The 15,908-nt window shown below is 38.6% G+C and overlaps 1 protein-coding gene across 2 annotated transcripts in view; it reads left to right on the top strand.

Moving 5' to 3' along the window:
* Positions 1-15,908, top strand: part of TJP3 (tight junction protein 3) — a 111,919-nt gene that overhangs the window by 52,900 nt on the left and 43,111 nt on the right. For both annotated transcript variants that reach the window (XM_053703130.1, XM_053703129.1), the window contains exons 7-8: positions 5,038-5,206; positions 12,031-12,142. In XM_053703130.1, the coding sequence (XP_053559105.1) occupies positions 5,038-5,206; positions 12,031-12,142 (281 nt within the window). The remainder of the gene's footprint in view (positions 1-5,037; positions 5,207-12,030; positions 12,143-15,908) is intronic.

A 15,908-nucleotide genomic window follows, 5' to 3' on the forward strand; every position in this document is an offset into this window, starting at 1 on the left:
AAGAGTTCTTTGATTCCTCAAACAAGGGTAACCTTTCTGGGTTTCCAGATAGATTCAGTGTCCATGACCCTGTCTTTAACAGACAAGAGACGTCTAAAATTGATTACAGCTTGTCGAAACCTTCAGTCTCAATCATTCCCTTCGGTAGCCTTATGCATGGAAATTCTAGGTCTTATGACTGCTGCATCGGACGCGATCCCCTTTGCTCGTTTTCACATGCGACCTCTTCAGCTCTGTATGCTGAACCAATGGTGCAGGGATTACACGAAGATATATCAATTAATATCTTTAAAACCGATTGTTCGGCACTCTTTAACGTGGTGGACAGATCACCTTCGTTTAATTCAGGGGGCTTCTTTTGTTCTTCCGACCTGGACTGTAATTTCAACAGATGCAAGTTTCACAGGTTGGGGAGCTGTGTGGGGATCTCTAACGGCACAAGGAGTTTGGGAATCTCAGGAGGTGAGATTACCGATCAATATCTTGGAACTCCGTGCAGTTTTCAGAGCTCTTCAGTTTTGGCCTCTTCTGAAGAGAGAATCGTTCATTTGTTTTCAGACAGACAATGTCACAACTGTGGCATACATCAATCATCAAGGAGGGACTCACAGTCCTCTGGCTATGAAAGAAGTATCTCGAATTTTGGTTTGGGCGGAATCCAGCTCCTGTCTAATCTCTGCGGTTCATATCCCAGGTGTAGACAATTGGGAAGCGGATTATCTCAGTCGCCAAACGTTGCATCCGGGCGAATGGTCTCTTCACCCAGAGGTATTTCTTCAGATTGTTCAAATGTGGGGGCTCCCAGAGATAGATCTGATGGCCTCTCATCTAAACAAGAAACTTCCCAGGTATCTGTCCAGATCCCGGGATCCTCAGGCGGAGGCAGTGGATGCATTGTCACTTCCTTGGAAGTATCATCCTGCCTATATCTTTCCGCCTCTAGTTCTTCTTCCAAGAGTAATCTCCAAGATTCTGAGGGAATGCTCGTTTGTTCTGCTAATAGCTCCGGCATGGCCTCACAGGTTTTGGTATGCGGATCTTGTCCGGATGGCATCTTGCCAACCATGGACTCTTCCGTTAAGACCAGACCTTCTGTCACAAGGTCCTTTTTTCCATCCGGATCTGAAATCCTTAAATTTAAAGGTATGGAGATTGAACGCTTGATTCTTGGTCAAAGAGGTTTCTCTGACTCCGTGATTAATACTATGTTACAGGCTCGTAAATCTGTATCTCGAGAGATATATTATAGAGTCTGGAAGACTTATATTTCTTGGTGTCTTTCTCATCATTTTTCCTGGCATTCTTTTAGAATACCGAGAATTTTACAGTTTCTTCAGGATGGTTTAGATAAGGGTTTGTCCGCAAATTCTTTGAAAGGACAAATCTCCGCTCTTTCTGTTCTTTTTCACAGAAAGATTGCTATTCTTCCTGATATTCATTGTTTTGTACAAGCTTTGGTTCGTATAAAACCTGTCATTAAGTCAATTTCTCCTCCTTGGAGTTTGAATTTGGTTCTGGGAGCTCTTCAAGCTCCTCCGTTTGAACCTATGCATTCATTGGACATTAAATTACTTTCTTGGAAAGTTTTGTTCCTTTTGGCCATCTCTTCTGCTAGAAGAGTTTCTGAATTATCTGCTCTTTCTTGTGAGTCTCCTTTTCTGATTTTTCATCAGGATAAGGCGGTGTTGCGAACTTCTTTTGAATTTTTACCTAAAGTTGTGAATTCCAACAACATTAGTAGAGAAATTGTGGTTCCTTCATTATGTCCTAATCCTAAGAATTCTAAGGAGAAATCGTTGCATTCTTTGGATGTTGTTAGAGCTTTGAAATATTATGTTGAAGCTACGAAATCTTTCCGTAAGACTTCTAGTCTATTTGTTATCTTTTCCGGTTCTAGGAAAGGCCAGAAAGCTTCTGCCATTTCTTTGGCATCTTGGTTGAAATCTTTAATTCATCTTGCCTATGTTGAGTCGGGTAAAATTCCGCCTCAGAGAATATCAGCTCATTCTACTAGGTCAGTATCTACTTCCTGGGCGTTTAGGAATGAAGCTTCGGTTGACCAGATCTGCAAAGCAGCAACTTGGTCCTCTTTGCATACTTTTACTAAATTCTACCATTTTGATGTATTTTCTTCTTCTGAAGCAGTTTTTGGTAGAAAAGTTCTTCAGGCAGCGGTTTCAGTTTGAATCTTCTGCTAATGTTTTTTGTTAAACTTTATTTTGGGTGTGGATTATTTTCAGCAGGAATTGGCTGTCTTTATTTTATCCCTCCCTCTCTAGTGACTCTTGTGTGGAAAGATCCACATCTTGGGTAGTCATTATCCCATACGTCACTAGCTCATGGACTCTTGTTAATTACATGAAAGAAAACATAATTTATGTAAGAACTTACCTGATAAATTCATTTCTTTCATATTAACAAGAGTCCATGAGGCCCACCCTTTTTTGTGGTGGTTATGATTTTTTTGTATAAAGCACAATTATTCCAATTCCTTATTTTATATGCTTCGCACTTTTTTTCTTATCACCCCACTTCTTGGCTATTCGTTAAACTGATTTGTGGGTGTGGTGAGGGGTGTATTTATAGGCATTTTAAGGTTTGGGAAACTTTGCCCCTCCTGGTAGGAATGTATATCCCATACGTCACTAGCTCATGGACTCTTGTTAATATGAAAGAAATGAATTTATCAGGTAAGTTCTTACATAAATTATGTTTTTTCTTTCATAATTCAGATAGAGCATACCATTTTAAACAACTTTCTAATTTCATTCTATTACGAAATGTTCTGCGTTCTCTTGGTATCTTTTGTTGAAAAGCAGGAGTATAAGCTCAGGAGCGTGCACGTGCATGGAGCGCTATATAGCAGCAGTTATGCAAGAATGTTATCCATATGCAAGAGCACTAGATGGCAGCACTTTTTCCTGCCATGTTGTGCTCCAGACACCTGAATAGGTATCACTTTAACAAAGTACAATAGGAACAAAGCAAGTTTGTTAAAATAAGTAAATTAGAATCTTTTTATAAATTATATGTCTACATAACAAATGAAAATTTGTCTCTTTTAATGTTAAGAGCTTTTTATTATATAAACTTTGGATGATTTAAAATCAAATGAAACCTTTCTTATTTTATTTTGGGAACTGTCAGACCTTAAAGGGACATAATACTCATAAGCTAAATCACTTGAAACTGATGCAGTATAACTGTAAAAAGGGACATGAAAATATCACCTGAGCATCTCTATGTAAAAAAGGAAGATATTTTACCTCACAATTTCCTCAGCTCACCAGAGTAAGTTCTGTGTAACAAGTTATCTTTCAGTTACTGCCCAGCTGCAGGTAAAAAAAGAAATTAAAAAAAATGAAGAAATGAACAGCAGCCAATCGGCATCAGCAGTGCTGAGGTCATGAACTCTTTTACTGTGATCTCATGAGATTTAACTTAACTCTCATGAGATTTCATAACTTCTTTAAACTGAATAGGGAAATAACATGAGTGTGCATGAGGCTCGCTCCCCTGCATGTCCCAGGACAGACATACTGATTTGTTTCTTAAAGTCCTTTACAATGGGGTGTGAATATTTAGGACATTTTGAGGTAAAATATCTTTCTTTTTTACATAGAGATGATGTTCAGGTGATATTTTCTAGTCTGTATTTTACAGCTATGCTGCATCCGTTTCAAGTGTTTCAAAATGTGGGTATCATGGCCCTTTATGTAATAGCTGCTGGCTACCCTGAAATTACATGTAATTGGATACTGGCATTTTACCTAATTTCTCTATATAATTGATACCTGGTTTATTTTCTGTCTTTATGGATCCATTGGTGGGTTATTGATCTTAAGACTAGCGACCCTTAATGCTATGTGTGCGACTAGGGCTGGTGATTGGATAAACTGCAGTTTCTGCTTGAGACCTGTACTCTGTAGATCCTAAATGGTGCTTGAGCTATGTATTTAACTGATTTGCAGGAGTTAAATACGTAGCATTAAATGATTGCTCATCTAACAATTACCTGCTCTAATGAATTAGAGCATCTTATTTTTCTACTACAATAGCTCTTTATGGTGCTGATTACCAGAAACTAAACTTTGTTCCATGGTGCTCCGAACAGAACATTCTGTATCTGTAAAAACAAACCTAAAAAAAAAAACACACACGCACTGTGTACTGTGCATGTGTTTTTTTTTATACTTATGTTGTTTCCTACAGATTAATAAAAAATAATGAGTTGATGTACTTTAACCCCTTCATGCCAGGAGCAAATGTTTAACATCGGAACAAATTTGGACAGCTGTTTCATTCTTATTAGAAATCTATCATATGTGGTTGATAACTATTTTTTGCATAGAGACTCTGATATAATCTATTCAAAACTTGTCTGAAAAGAAATTATTGTGAGTAAATAAAAAGGCTCCACTGTGAGTACAGTGCTACACAACCAATCATTTTCTTGGATATCTGCACATTTATTTGCAGGAAACCTCAACTAACAGTGATTCCACTTAAAGGAACATGAAACTGAAAAGTTTTCTTTCAGGATTTAGTTAGAGCATGCAATTTATTTTACTTCTATTAATCTCATTTGTTCCATTCTCTTGGTATCCTTAATTGAAAAGAATACCTTCGTAGGCTTAGGAGCCAGCAATGCACTACTACTAGGTGCTGATTGGTAGATGCACATATAAGCCTCTTGTCATTGGTTCACTAGTTTTCAGCTAGCTCCTAGTAGTGCATTGCTGCTTTTTTTTTAACATAGGATACCAAGAGAATGAAGCAAATTGGATACTATAAGTAAATTGGAAAGTTGGTTAAAATGGTATGTTCTATCTGAATCATGAAAGCAACATTTTTGGTTTTATGTCCCTTTAAGCAAGGGATTCTGGGTTAGGATATAGAAATGTGCTTTACAATGCCTAACCATTTTGCTTCCAGTATCTCTTGATGTCAGTCAACTTGCATTGTTATACAAACAACTCTGGCTTTGATACATTTCCTTTCAAACCTAACTTTTCCTTTCCTTGATTCCTAATTTAGATTAACGGGGTGGCGAGTGAGAACATGTCCTTGGCTGACACTCGTCGGCTTATTGAAAGGTCAAAGGGCAAACTGACCCTCACCATCTTGAGAGATAATCGTCAGTTCTTAGTCAACATTCCAGAAGTGAGGGACAGCGAGAGTGAAGGCAGGAGTTCCCCCAGAGAAGGTAAGACATGATAAACTTGGTAGTAAGAAAGAAATATAAGCAAAAACACCCCCAATAAAGAAGTAGAAGGGTCTGCCTTATGCAGAGGAGCATCTGTTGACGGGAATGAACCCAAGGTGGACATTTTAAAGAATTGTAGAGACACGAGGAGGAATGGGTACTCTGCACTGTGATGTTTGAAAAGTCAGATATCTATTTCTCTGAATTTTTTTTTAAGGTGGGACATCTGCAATAAGCTTTTCTTAGTTAATGGAGAAAGGCACAAAGAGGGACAACAATCCCCTTAGATTAGTAGTCGCAAGACTTTTTTTTGACAAAATATGCCCAAATTGCTGATAATCTTCTCTCCAGTGCCCATAGTACCCTTTTCTTTCATGTAATTAGCAAGAGTCCATGAGCTAGTGACGTATGGGATATACATTCCTACCAGGAGGGGCAAAGTTTCCCAAACCTCAAAATGCCTGTAAATACACCCCTCACCACACCCACAATTCAGTTTTTACAAACTTTGCCTCCTATGGAGGTGGTGAAGTAAGTTTGTGATAGATTCTACGTTGATATGCGCTCCGCAGCAAGTTGGAGCCCGGTTTTCCTCTCAGCGTGCAGTGAATGTCAGAGGGATGTGAGGAGAGTATTGCCTATTTGAATGCAGTGATCTCCTTCTACGGGGTCTTTTTCATAGGTTCTCTGTTATTGGTCGTAGAGATTCATCTCTTACCTCCCTTTTCAGATCGACGATATACTCTTATTTATATACCATTACCTCTGCTGATTTTCGTTTCAGTACTGGTTTGGCTTTCTACAAACATGTAGATGAGTGTCCTGGGGTAAGTAAATCTTATTTTCTGTGACACTCTAAGCTATGGTTGGGCACTTTATTTATAAAGTTCTAAATATATGTATTCAAACATTTATTTGCCTTGACTCAGAATGTTCAACATTCCTTATTTTCAGACAGTCAGTTTCATATTTGGGATAATGCATTTAAATCAATCATTTTTTCTTTCCTTAAAAATTTGACTTTTTTTCCCTGTGGGCTGTTAGGCTCGCGGGGGCTGAAAATGCTTCATATTGCGTCATTCTTGGCGCGGACTTTTTTGGCGCAAAAAATCTTTTCTGTTTCCGGCGTCATACGTGTCGCCGGAAGTTGCGTCATTTTTTGACGTCCTTTTGCGCCAAAAATGTCGGCGTTCCGGATGTGGCGTCATTTTTGGCGCCAAAAAGCATTTAGGCGCCAAACAATGTGGGCGTATTATTTGGCGCCAAAAAATATGGGCGTCGCTTTTGTCTCCACATTATTTCAGTCTCATTTTTTCTTTGCTTCTGGTTACTAGAAGCTTGTTTATTGGCATTTTTTCCCATTCCTGAAACTGTCATTTAAGGAATTTGATCAATTTTGCTTTATATGTTGTTTTTTCTCTTACATATTGCAAGATGTCTCACGTTGCATCTGAGTCAGAAGATACTTCAGGAAAATCGCTGTCTAGTGCTGGAACTACCAAAGCTAAGTGTATCTGCTGTAAACTTTTGGTAGCTATTCCTCCGGCTGTTGTTTGTATTAATTGTCATGACAAACTTGTTAAAGCAGATAATATTTCCTTTAGTAATGTACCATTGCCTGTTGCAGTTCCCTCAACATCTAAGGTGCAGAATGTTCCTGATAACATAAGAGATTTTGTTTCTGAATCCATCAAGAAGGCTATGTCTGTTATTTCTCCTTCTAGTAAACATAAAAAATCTTTTAAAACTTCTCTCTCTACAGATGAATTTTTAAATGAACATCATCATTCTGATTCTGATGACTCTTCTGGTTCAGAGGATTCTGTCTCAGAGATTGATGCTGATAAATCTTCATATTTATTTAAAATGGAATTTATTCGTTCTTTACTTAAAGAAGTACTAATTGCTTTAGAAATAGAGGATTCTGGTCCTCTTGATACTAATTCTAAACGTTTAGATAAGGTATTTAAATCTCCTGTGGTTATTCCAGAAGTTTTTCCTGTTCCTAATGCTATTTCTGAAGTAATTTCCAGAGAATGGGATAAATTGGGTAATTCATTTACTCCTTCTAAACGTTTTAAGCAATTATATCCTGTGCCGTCTGACAGATTAGAATTTTGGGACAAAATCCCTAAAGTCGATGGGGCTATTTCTACCCTTGCTAAACGTACTACTATTCCTACGTCAGATGGTACTTCGTTTAAAGAGCCTTTAGATAGGAAAATTGAATCCTTTCTAAGAAAAGCTTATCTGTGTTCAGGTAATCTTCTTAGACCTGCTATATCTTTGGCTGATGTTGCTGCAGCTTCAACTTTTTGGTTGGAGACTTTAGCACAACAAGTAACAGATCATGATTCTTCAGCATGCTAATAATTTTATCTGTGATGCCATTTTTGATATTATCAGAGTTGATGTCAGGTTTATGTCTCTAGCTATTTTAGCTAGAAGAGCTTTATGGCTTAAAACTTGGAATGCTGATATGGCTTCTAAATCAACTCTACTTTCCATTTCTTTCCAGGGTAACAAATTATTTGGTTCTCAGTTGGATTCCATTATCTCAACTGTTACTGGTGGGAAAGAAACTTTTTTACCACAGGATAAAAAATCTAAGGGTAAAAACAGGGCTAATAATCGTTTTCGTTCCTTTCGTTTCAACAAAGAACAAAAGCCTGATCCTTCATCCTCAGGAGCAGTTTCAGTTTGGAAACCATCTCCAGTCTGGAATAAATCCAAGCCTTCTAGAAAGGCAAAGCCTGCTTCTAAGTCCACATGAAGGTGCGGCCCTCATTCCAGCTCAGCTGGTAGGGGGCAGGTTACGTTTTTTCAAAGAAATTTGGATCAATTCTGTTCACAATCTTTGGATTCAGAACATTGTTTCAGAAGGGTACAGAATTGGTTTCAAGATGAGACCTCCTGCAAAGAGATTTTTTCTTTCCCGTGTCCCAGTAAATCCAGTGAAAGCTCAAGCATTTCTGAATTGTGTTTCAGATCTAGAGTTGGCTGGAGTAATTATGCCAGTTTCAGTTCTGGAACAGGGGATGGGGTTTTATTCAAATCTCTTCATTGTACCAAAGAAGGAGAATTCCTTCAGACCAGTTCTGGATCTAAAAATATTGAATCGTTATGTAAGGATACCAACGTTCAAAATGGTAACTGTAAGGACTATCTTGCCTTTTGTTCAGCAAGAGCATTTTATGTCCACAATAGATTTACAGGATGCATATCTGCATATTCCGATTCATCCAGATCATTATCAGTTCCTGAGATTCTCTTTTCTGGACAAGCATTACCAGTTTGTGGCTCTGCCGTTTGGCCTAGCTACAGCTCCAAGAATTTTTACAAAGGTTCTCGGTGCCCTTCTGTCTGTAATCAGAGAACAGGGTATTGTGGTATTTCCTTATTTGGACGATATCTTGGTACTTGCTCAGTCTTTACATTTAGCAGAATCTCATACGAATCGACTTGTGTTGTTTCTTCAAGATCATGGTTGGAGGATCAATTCACCAAAAAGTTCATTGATTCCTCAGACAAGGGTAACCTTTCTGGGTTTCCAGATAGATTCAGTGTCCATGACTCTGTCTTTAACAGACAAGAGACGTCTAAAATTGATTTCAGCTTGTCGAAACCTTCAGTCACAATCATTCCCTTCGGTAGCCTTATGCATGGAAATTCTAGGTCTTATGACTGCTGCATCGGACGCGATCCCCTTTGCTCGTTTTCACATGCGACCTCTTCAGCTCTGTATGCTGAATCAATGGTGCAAGGATTACACAAAGATATCTCAATTAATATCTTTAAAACCGATTGTACGACACTCTCTAACGTGGTGGACAGATCACCATCGTTTAATTCAGGGGGCTTCTTTTGTGCTTCCGACCTGGACTGTAATTTCAACAGATGCAAGTCTCACAGGTTGGGGAGCTGTGTGGGGATCTCTGACGGCACAAGGAGTTTTTGGAATCTCAGGAGGTGAGATTACCGATCAATATTTTGGAACTCCGTGCAATTTTCAGAGCTCTTCAGTCTTGGCCTCTTCTGAAGAGAGAATCGTTCATTTGTTTTCAGACAGACAATGTCACTACTGTGGCATACATCAATCATCAAGGAGGGACTCACAGTCCTCTGGCTATGAAAGAAGTATCTCGAATTCTGGTTTGGGCGGAATCCAGCTCCTGTCTAATCTCTGCGGTTCATATCCCAGGTATAGACAATTGGGAAGCGGATTATCTCAGTCGCCAAACGTTGCATCCGGGCGAATGGTCTCTTCACCCAGAGGTATTTCTTCAGATTGTTCAAATGTGGGAGCTTCCAGAAATAGATCTGATGGCGTCTCATTTAAACTAGAAACTTCCCAGGTATCTGTCCAGATCCCGGGATCCTCAGGCGGAAGCAGTGGATGCATTATCACTTCCTTGGAAGTATCATCCTGCTTATATCTTTCCGCCTCTAGTTCTTCTTCCAAGAGTAATCTCCAAGATTCTGAAGGAATGCTTGTTTGTTCTGCTGGTAGCTCCGGCATGGCCTCACAGGTTTTGGTATGCGGATCTTGTCCGGATGGCCTCTTGCCATCCGTGGACTCTTCCGCTACGACCAGACCTTCTGTCGCAAGGTCCTTTTTTCCATCAGGATCTCAAATCCTTAAATTTAAAGGTATGGAGATTGAACGCTTGATTCTTGGTCAAAGAGGCTTCTCTGACTCTGTGATTAATACTATGTTACAGGCTCGTAAATCTGTATCCAGAGAGATATATTATAGAGTCTGGAAGACTTATATTTCTTGGTGTCTTTCTCATCATTTTTCTTGTCATTCTTTTAGAATTCCGAGAATTTTACAGTTTCTTCAGGATGGTTTAGATAAAGGTTTATCCGCAAGTTCTTTGAAAGGACAAATCTCTGCTCTTTCTGTTCTTTTTCACAGAAAGATTGCTAATCTTCCTGATATTCATTGTTTTGTACAAGCTTTGGTTCGTATAAAACCTGTCATTAAGTCAATTTCTCCTCCTTGGAGTTTGAATTTGGTTCTGGGGGCTCTTCAAGCTCCTCCGTTTGAACCTATGCATTCATTGGACATTAAATTACTTTCTTGGAAAGTTTTGTTCCTTTTGGCAATCTCTTCTGCCAGAAGAGTTTCTGAATTATCTGCTCTTTCTTGTGAGTCTCCTTTTCTGATTTTTCATCAGGATAAGGCAGTGTTGCGAACTTCTTTTGAATTTTTACCTAAAGTTGTGAATTCTAACAACATTAGTAGGGAAATTGTGGTTCCTTCATTATGTCCTAATCCTAAGAATTCTAAGGAGAAATCATTGCATTCTTTGGATGTTGTTAGAGCTTTGAAATATTATGTTGAAGCTACTAAGTCTTTCCGAAAGACTTCTAGTTTATTTGTTATCTTTTCTGGTTCTAGAAAAGGCCAGAAAGCTTCTGCCATTTCTTTGGCATCTTGGTTGAAATCTTTAATTCATCTTGCCTATGTTGAGTCGGGTCAATCTCCGCCTCAAAGGATTACAGCTCATTCTACTAGGTCAGTTTCTACTTCCTGGGCGTTTAGGAATGAAGCTTCGATTGATCAGATTTGCAAAGCAGCAACTTGGTCCTCTTTGCATACTTTTACTAAATTCTACCATTTTGATGTATTTTCTTCTTCTGAAGCAGTTTTTGGTAGAAAAGTACTTCAGGCAGCGGTTTCAGTTTGAATCTTCTGCTTATGTTTTTCATTAAACTTTATTTTGGGTGTGGATTATTTTCAGCAGGAATTGGCTGTCTTTATTTTATCCCTCCCTCTCTAGTGACTCTTGCGTGGAAAGATCCACATCTTGGGTAATCATTATCCCATACGTCACTAGCTCATGGACTCTTGCTAATTACATGAAAGAAAACATAATTTATGTAAGAACTTACCTGATAAATTCATTTCTTTCATATTAGCAAGAGTCCATGAGGCCCGCCCTTTTTTTGGGGTGGTTATGATTTTTGTATAAAGCACAATTATTCCAATTCCTTATTTTATATGCTTTCACACTTTTTTATCACCCCACTTCTTGGCTATTCGTTAAACTGAATTGTGGGTGTGGTGAGGGGTGTATTTATAGGCATTTTGAGGTTTGGGAAACTTTGCCCCTCCTGGTAGGAATGTATATCCCATACGTCACTAGCTCATGGACTCTTGCTAATATGAAAGAAATGAATTTATCAGGTAAGTTCTTACATAAATTATGTTTTTTTAATTTTTAAAGTGGCATTAAAGAATCGTCAAAATTATTTTTTGTTTTTTAAATCCATATTAGTAACAATTCAAGCAAAATTTGTGTAATATAGCATGGATTCATAGGACAAATAAATTGAGCTACAATTGAAACCAAGCCGTATGGTTGCAGCCCAATGTATCTTGGCACTAATGCGATAGGTGTGCCACTCCTGTCGTAGATTGTAAACGGTGGGAGATGAGTCAATGGGAAATGAGATAGGAGTTGGTAGATAAAATGGGTATTCTATATATGTTTAAAGGGACACTAAAGTCAAAATTAAATTTTTGTGATACAGACTTACCAATTCACTTCCATTATCAAATTGTGCACATTCTTTTTATATACACACTCTGAGACACTAGATCTTACTGAGCATGTGCAAGAGTTCAGCGTATACATATGAAACTGTGATTGGCTGATGGCTGTCACATGATACAGGGGGCTTGAAAATTAAATCCAGTTTTGAAATTCATTAGAAAAAATCTTCTGCTCATTTAAAATTCTATTGCGTTATCTTTTTATTGTGCACTTACTAATTATGTAAATGTATTGGTCTTTTAATGCTTTTTCTCCCCACAGATATTTCCGATTTGGATTCTGATCAGTCCCCACCTCCATCACTGCCTCCCCCACCACCCCCAACTCAACAGCTGCTCTTGAAGAGTTCCTCGGAGAGCGTTCATACTGAACCGTATGTACTTTCCTCCTCCCCATTTCACATTATCTTGAACTACCTTGTTCATTTTGTCTCCTCCATGTTCCTGTCTTTACACTGTCAGAAAAAATGTGCAAAAATTGTACCTTTAGGGGTACAACAGCTTGTCACTGGGGCAGTACCCTCAAAGGTACACCTGCTGTACCCTTTAACATGGGTACATATTGGTACCCTTGCAGAGTGTACCTTTCAAAGGCAAATATGTACCTTGGGTGACTAGATTGGACCTCAGTGCTATGGTACCATATTGTACCCTTAAAAAATGGTGCAAATCTAGCCTTTTAATGGTACTGCTCCAGTGACAAGCCCTTTGTACCTCATGATGGCAAATTTCAATTTGTACTTAACACAGCATATTACAAATGCTGTTCTATTAAATGTATTGTATACCATTCAAATATGCATTCATTTAATGTGTACTTTTTCATACAGTATTACAATAGCCACACTGCAGTTTTAAAAAAGTTTTAATACTGTAGCCATATAGCAAATCCATACCAAAGACTGCTACAGAACCACCTGAAAGAACCAGGCCAAACAACCAGTTCCAAAAAAGAACTACTCAAGATGTTTTATATCACTCTGTACCCCATTTAATTTAGGGTGACATACCACATAAAACATAAATATATAGAAAAAAATATAATAATAAAATATTGAAAAAAGAGAGAACACAGAGGCGCCAAACATGGCCTAGTATAGCCAGAAACCAGATTATACAATTCACAGGGTAGCAATTGAATACTCACAAAGGAGACGCACCCATTGGTGCTATTGAAGCAGACTGGAGCCTCCCTATGGGTGATGGGGGAAACCAGACGTGGACTCCTTGCCCAGTGTGCTTAGAGGAATGTGGCTGCACCTCACTGACGAGGCCCATAGGAGGCCGAAACGATCGTCTGGGGTTGTCATGTTCCTTGTTCAGAGGAGAATTGCCTGGTATTTCGGGGCTGGACTGACCTTACTTGGCAGGATCAGACTGATATACTTCAGGAAAGTTTTCTTCTGTGAAAAGCACACTGGTCTAAAAGAGGCTGCTTCCGGGTGGTAAATCGCCATAGAACAAGCCACTGAGCTGTTGTTCATTCCTGGTAGAGCGCTTCTCTCTTTGTATGGAGCCTCTCAGTGGTCCAGCTCACTGGTGTACTTCACGTATCGGTTGTAGTCCTTGGTAGTGATGATTAACAGGTTCCTGAGTGAACACAAAATATGCAAACCATAGCCCAGTAACGTTTAGACAAGTGAATGGTAATCTGAGCAATCTTACTTACAAGATCCAAAGCACCTGCAGGTGCATATACTGCAAGCTGGAACCAAACAGTCGCCCAGTAAACTGATCCCTCCAGGTGAAAGCAGAATAACTCTCAGGTGCCAATCAAAGTATTAGCAGCATGCAAATGATAAAAAAGATGTCCAAAAAGCAAGTGTATTTCTATAAAAATCTTTATTAAAATGCGACGCGTTTCTCAGCTATAACAAGCTGTTTCATCAGGCTAAAAAATTATAAAAACACATTCAGGATACACTTGCTTTATACAAAACTATACCTACTAATTAGCCAGTCAGATTGCTCCAACCTTGATAGTCATTAAGTGTTAGCACCTGTCTGCTAAAAGGTTGGTATGGCAACCAACAGCCCAAACATAATTTAGTACAGATACCAAACTTCAGCAGACCATACTAATGACAAAATCATCGTTTGTGTACATAAAATCAAATCATCATTGTGTATTGATGATGATAAACATAACACTGTTATGAACAGGACACACATTTCCTATAAAATTGTACTTCATAAGATATACATAAACAAACTGATACATATAATGATATGTTTCCCATACATATTCAGTCTACATTAATCGTACTCTATATATTTGTCTTATACATCTTATAATTTCGGCCTTACCCTACTCTTAAAAAAATGTTAAATCAAATATGCAACTTAATAATAAGTTCAGGGCAGGAAAAGCAATGCTGTCAAACTTAATGTCGAACTAATGTTGCAGATCCAAATGTTCGTTAATTAGATTCCTGCTTCCTGATGTCAAATAGCACAATAGCTGATTGTTCAAAGATCAATAAAGGTGGAGTTTGTTTGCCGAAAATCTTGTAAGACCTTAATGACGGGTGTATATTTGACACCCACTGGGTATAAGGCTATTGTATGTGCGATCCTTGTAGGTCAGTGCGTTTCCCACTGATCCGGTGACTTGTCGGTGTTTAGCCGGGTTTATCGCTGTATGCAGTATTGACTCAACATTTGGGTGTGAACTATTTGCATAACGTAGAATCTTACACCAATGACTGCATTGGCATGTGTAGATGGGTGTGGACTATTCCTATAACGTATAAACTTATACCAATGATTGCATAGGCATGTGTAGATGGGATTGGCTAACCTGACAGCGTCAGCATACTGTGTGTCATGCGTACAACCTCAATCTTGCGTATGGAGATGTCAGCCCACGCAAACTCCGTAAACGACAGTTCCAGTGACCTTAAGCAATCCTATCTATTTCGCAGGGGATGTTATATCCAATGTATGTCTAGGATGCCTGCACTCATAAACAGAGCGTTGTGTCACAACTCTGAGCACAAACTATACAACTGTAAAAGGCATCTTATAAGCACTCGGCTCTAATCAATACATGTAGTGTTATTATGTTGAATTATTAATACTTTGTCATCATATGCTGGTAATTAAATATCATATTGTGTTTATCCATGATGCGATGATAGAATGAGATTAGTGATGTGAGATAGGGTGATGTGCAGATTGTGCTGTGGTGATCTGCCCTCGTAATGGTTATGAGTGGAATGTGTGTAATATTGATATGTGATTAACTAGGTATAGTGTTAGATCGTTCATAATGGATATTATAAGTGTAATGTGTATGTTGTTAATGTGTATTCTACTATAAATGGTGTGTGGATAATACTTAGGGAGAATGTTATGTGCTGTGCAAAAATGTGAGTGATGGCCCAATCCGACGGGCACTTCTGATAGTGATATTCTCTACGTGGTGTGTGAATGACATACTACAAAAGATATAGGAGATAGAAAATACAAAGAAAAATAGAAGGACTCTCTCATACCAGAATATACAAGTTAAAATAAAAGGACTCTCTAAACCAGATATAAGCCCTGGCTATAGGGCTAGAACTAGGGGGTTCAGGTGCAGGGATTATGGTACCTATACCATCACCTTATTGGTCCAAGTGGGTATTCATACCATATTTGTGACGTAATAGCAGTCAGTGTTATTTATAAAAACTAATAATAGGTTAAGGCACTGATCATTTCACTAGTGTAAGGGGATACAGTCTTCTAGTAGATAGAAATAGGCACAGCATAAGTCTGCTTTCTCGATCCATGCATCAGCACAGTCGTGGAGGCCATATATAAAGAATTACACAACCTGGAAGAATAATACCTGGACTAACTAACCATTATTTGAGAATAGTTGATATAGGACCCTATATGGTACATAGTACAAGGGAGCAGTCTGCCTTGACAGGACACCCTAATGTAAACAGGAAGGAATAATGAGAGGGACTCTTCCTGTGCCAATTGAAGTTGGGCAGAGGCAAGTGAATTCCCTAGCAGTTGAACGGAGACAGGAGTGATCCCTATACATTCTGAGTAACCATAACTTATTGATTATGCCCTAGAAATGAATACGCTGATAATAGGTCAGATCAAAAAGAAGCCATGTCTAGATTTTCGTTCAAGCCATAA

This window comes from Bombina bombina, chromosome 2, assembly GCF_027579735.1.
Source record: "Bombina bombina isolate aBomBom1 chromosome 2, aBomBom1.pri, whole genome shotgun sequence".
Classification (NCBI taxonomy): Eukaryota; Metazoa; Chordata; class Amphibia; order Anura; family Bombinatoridae; genus Bombina; species Bombina bombina.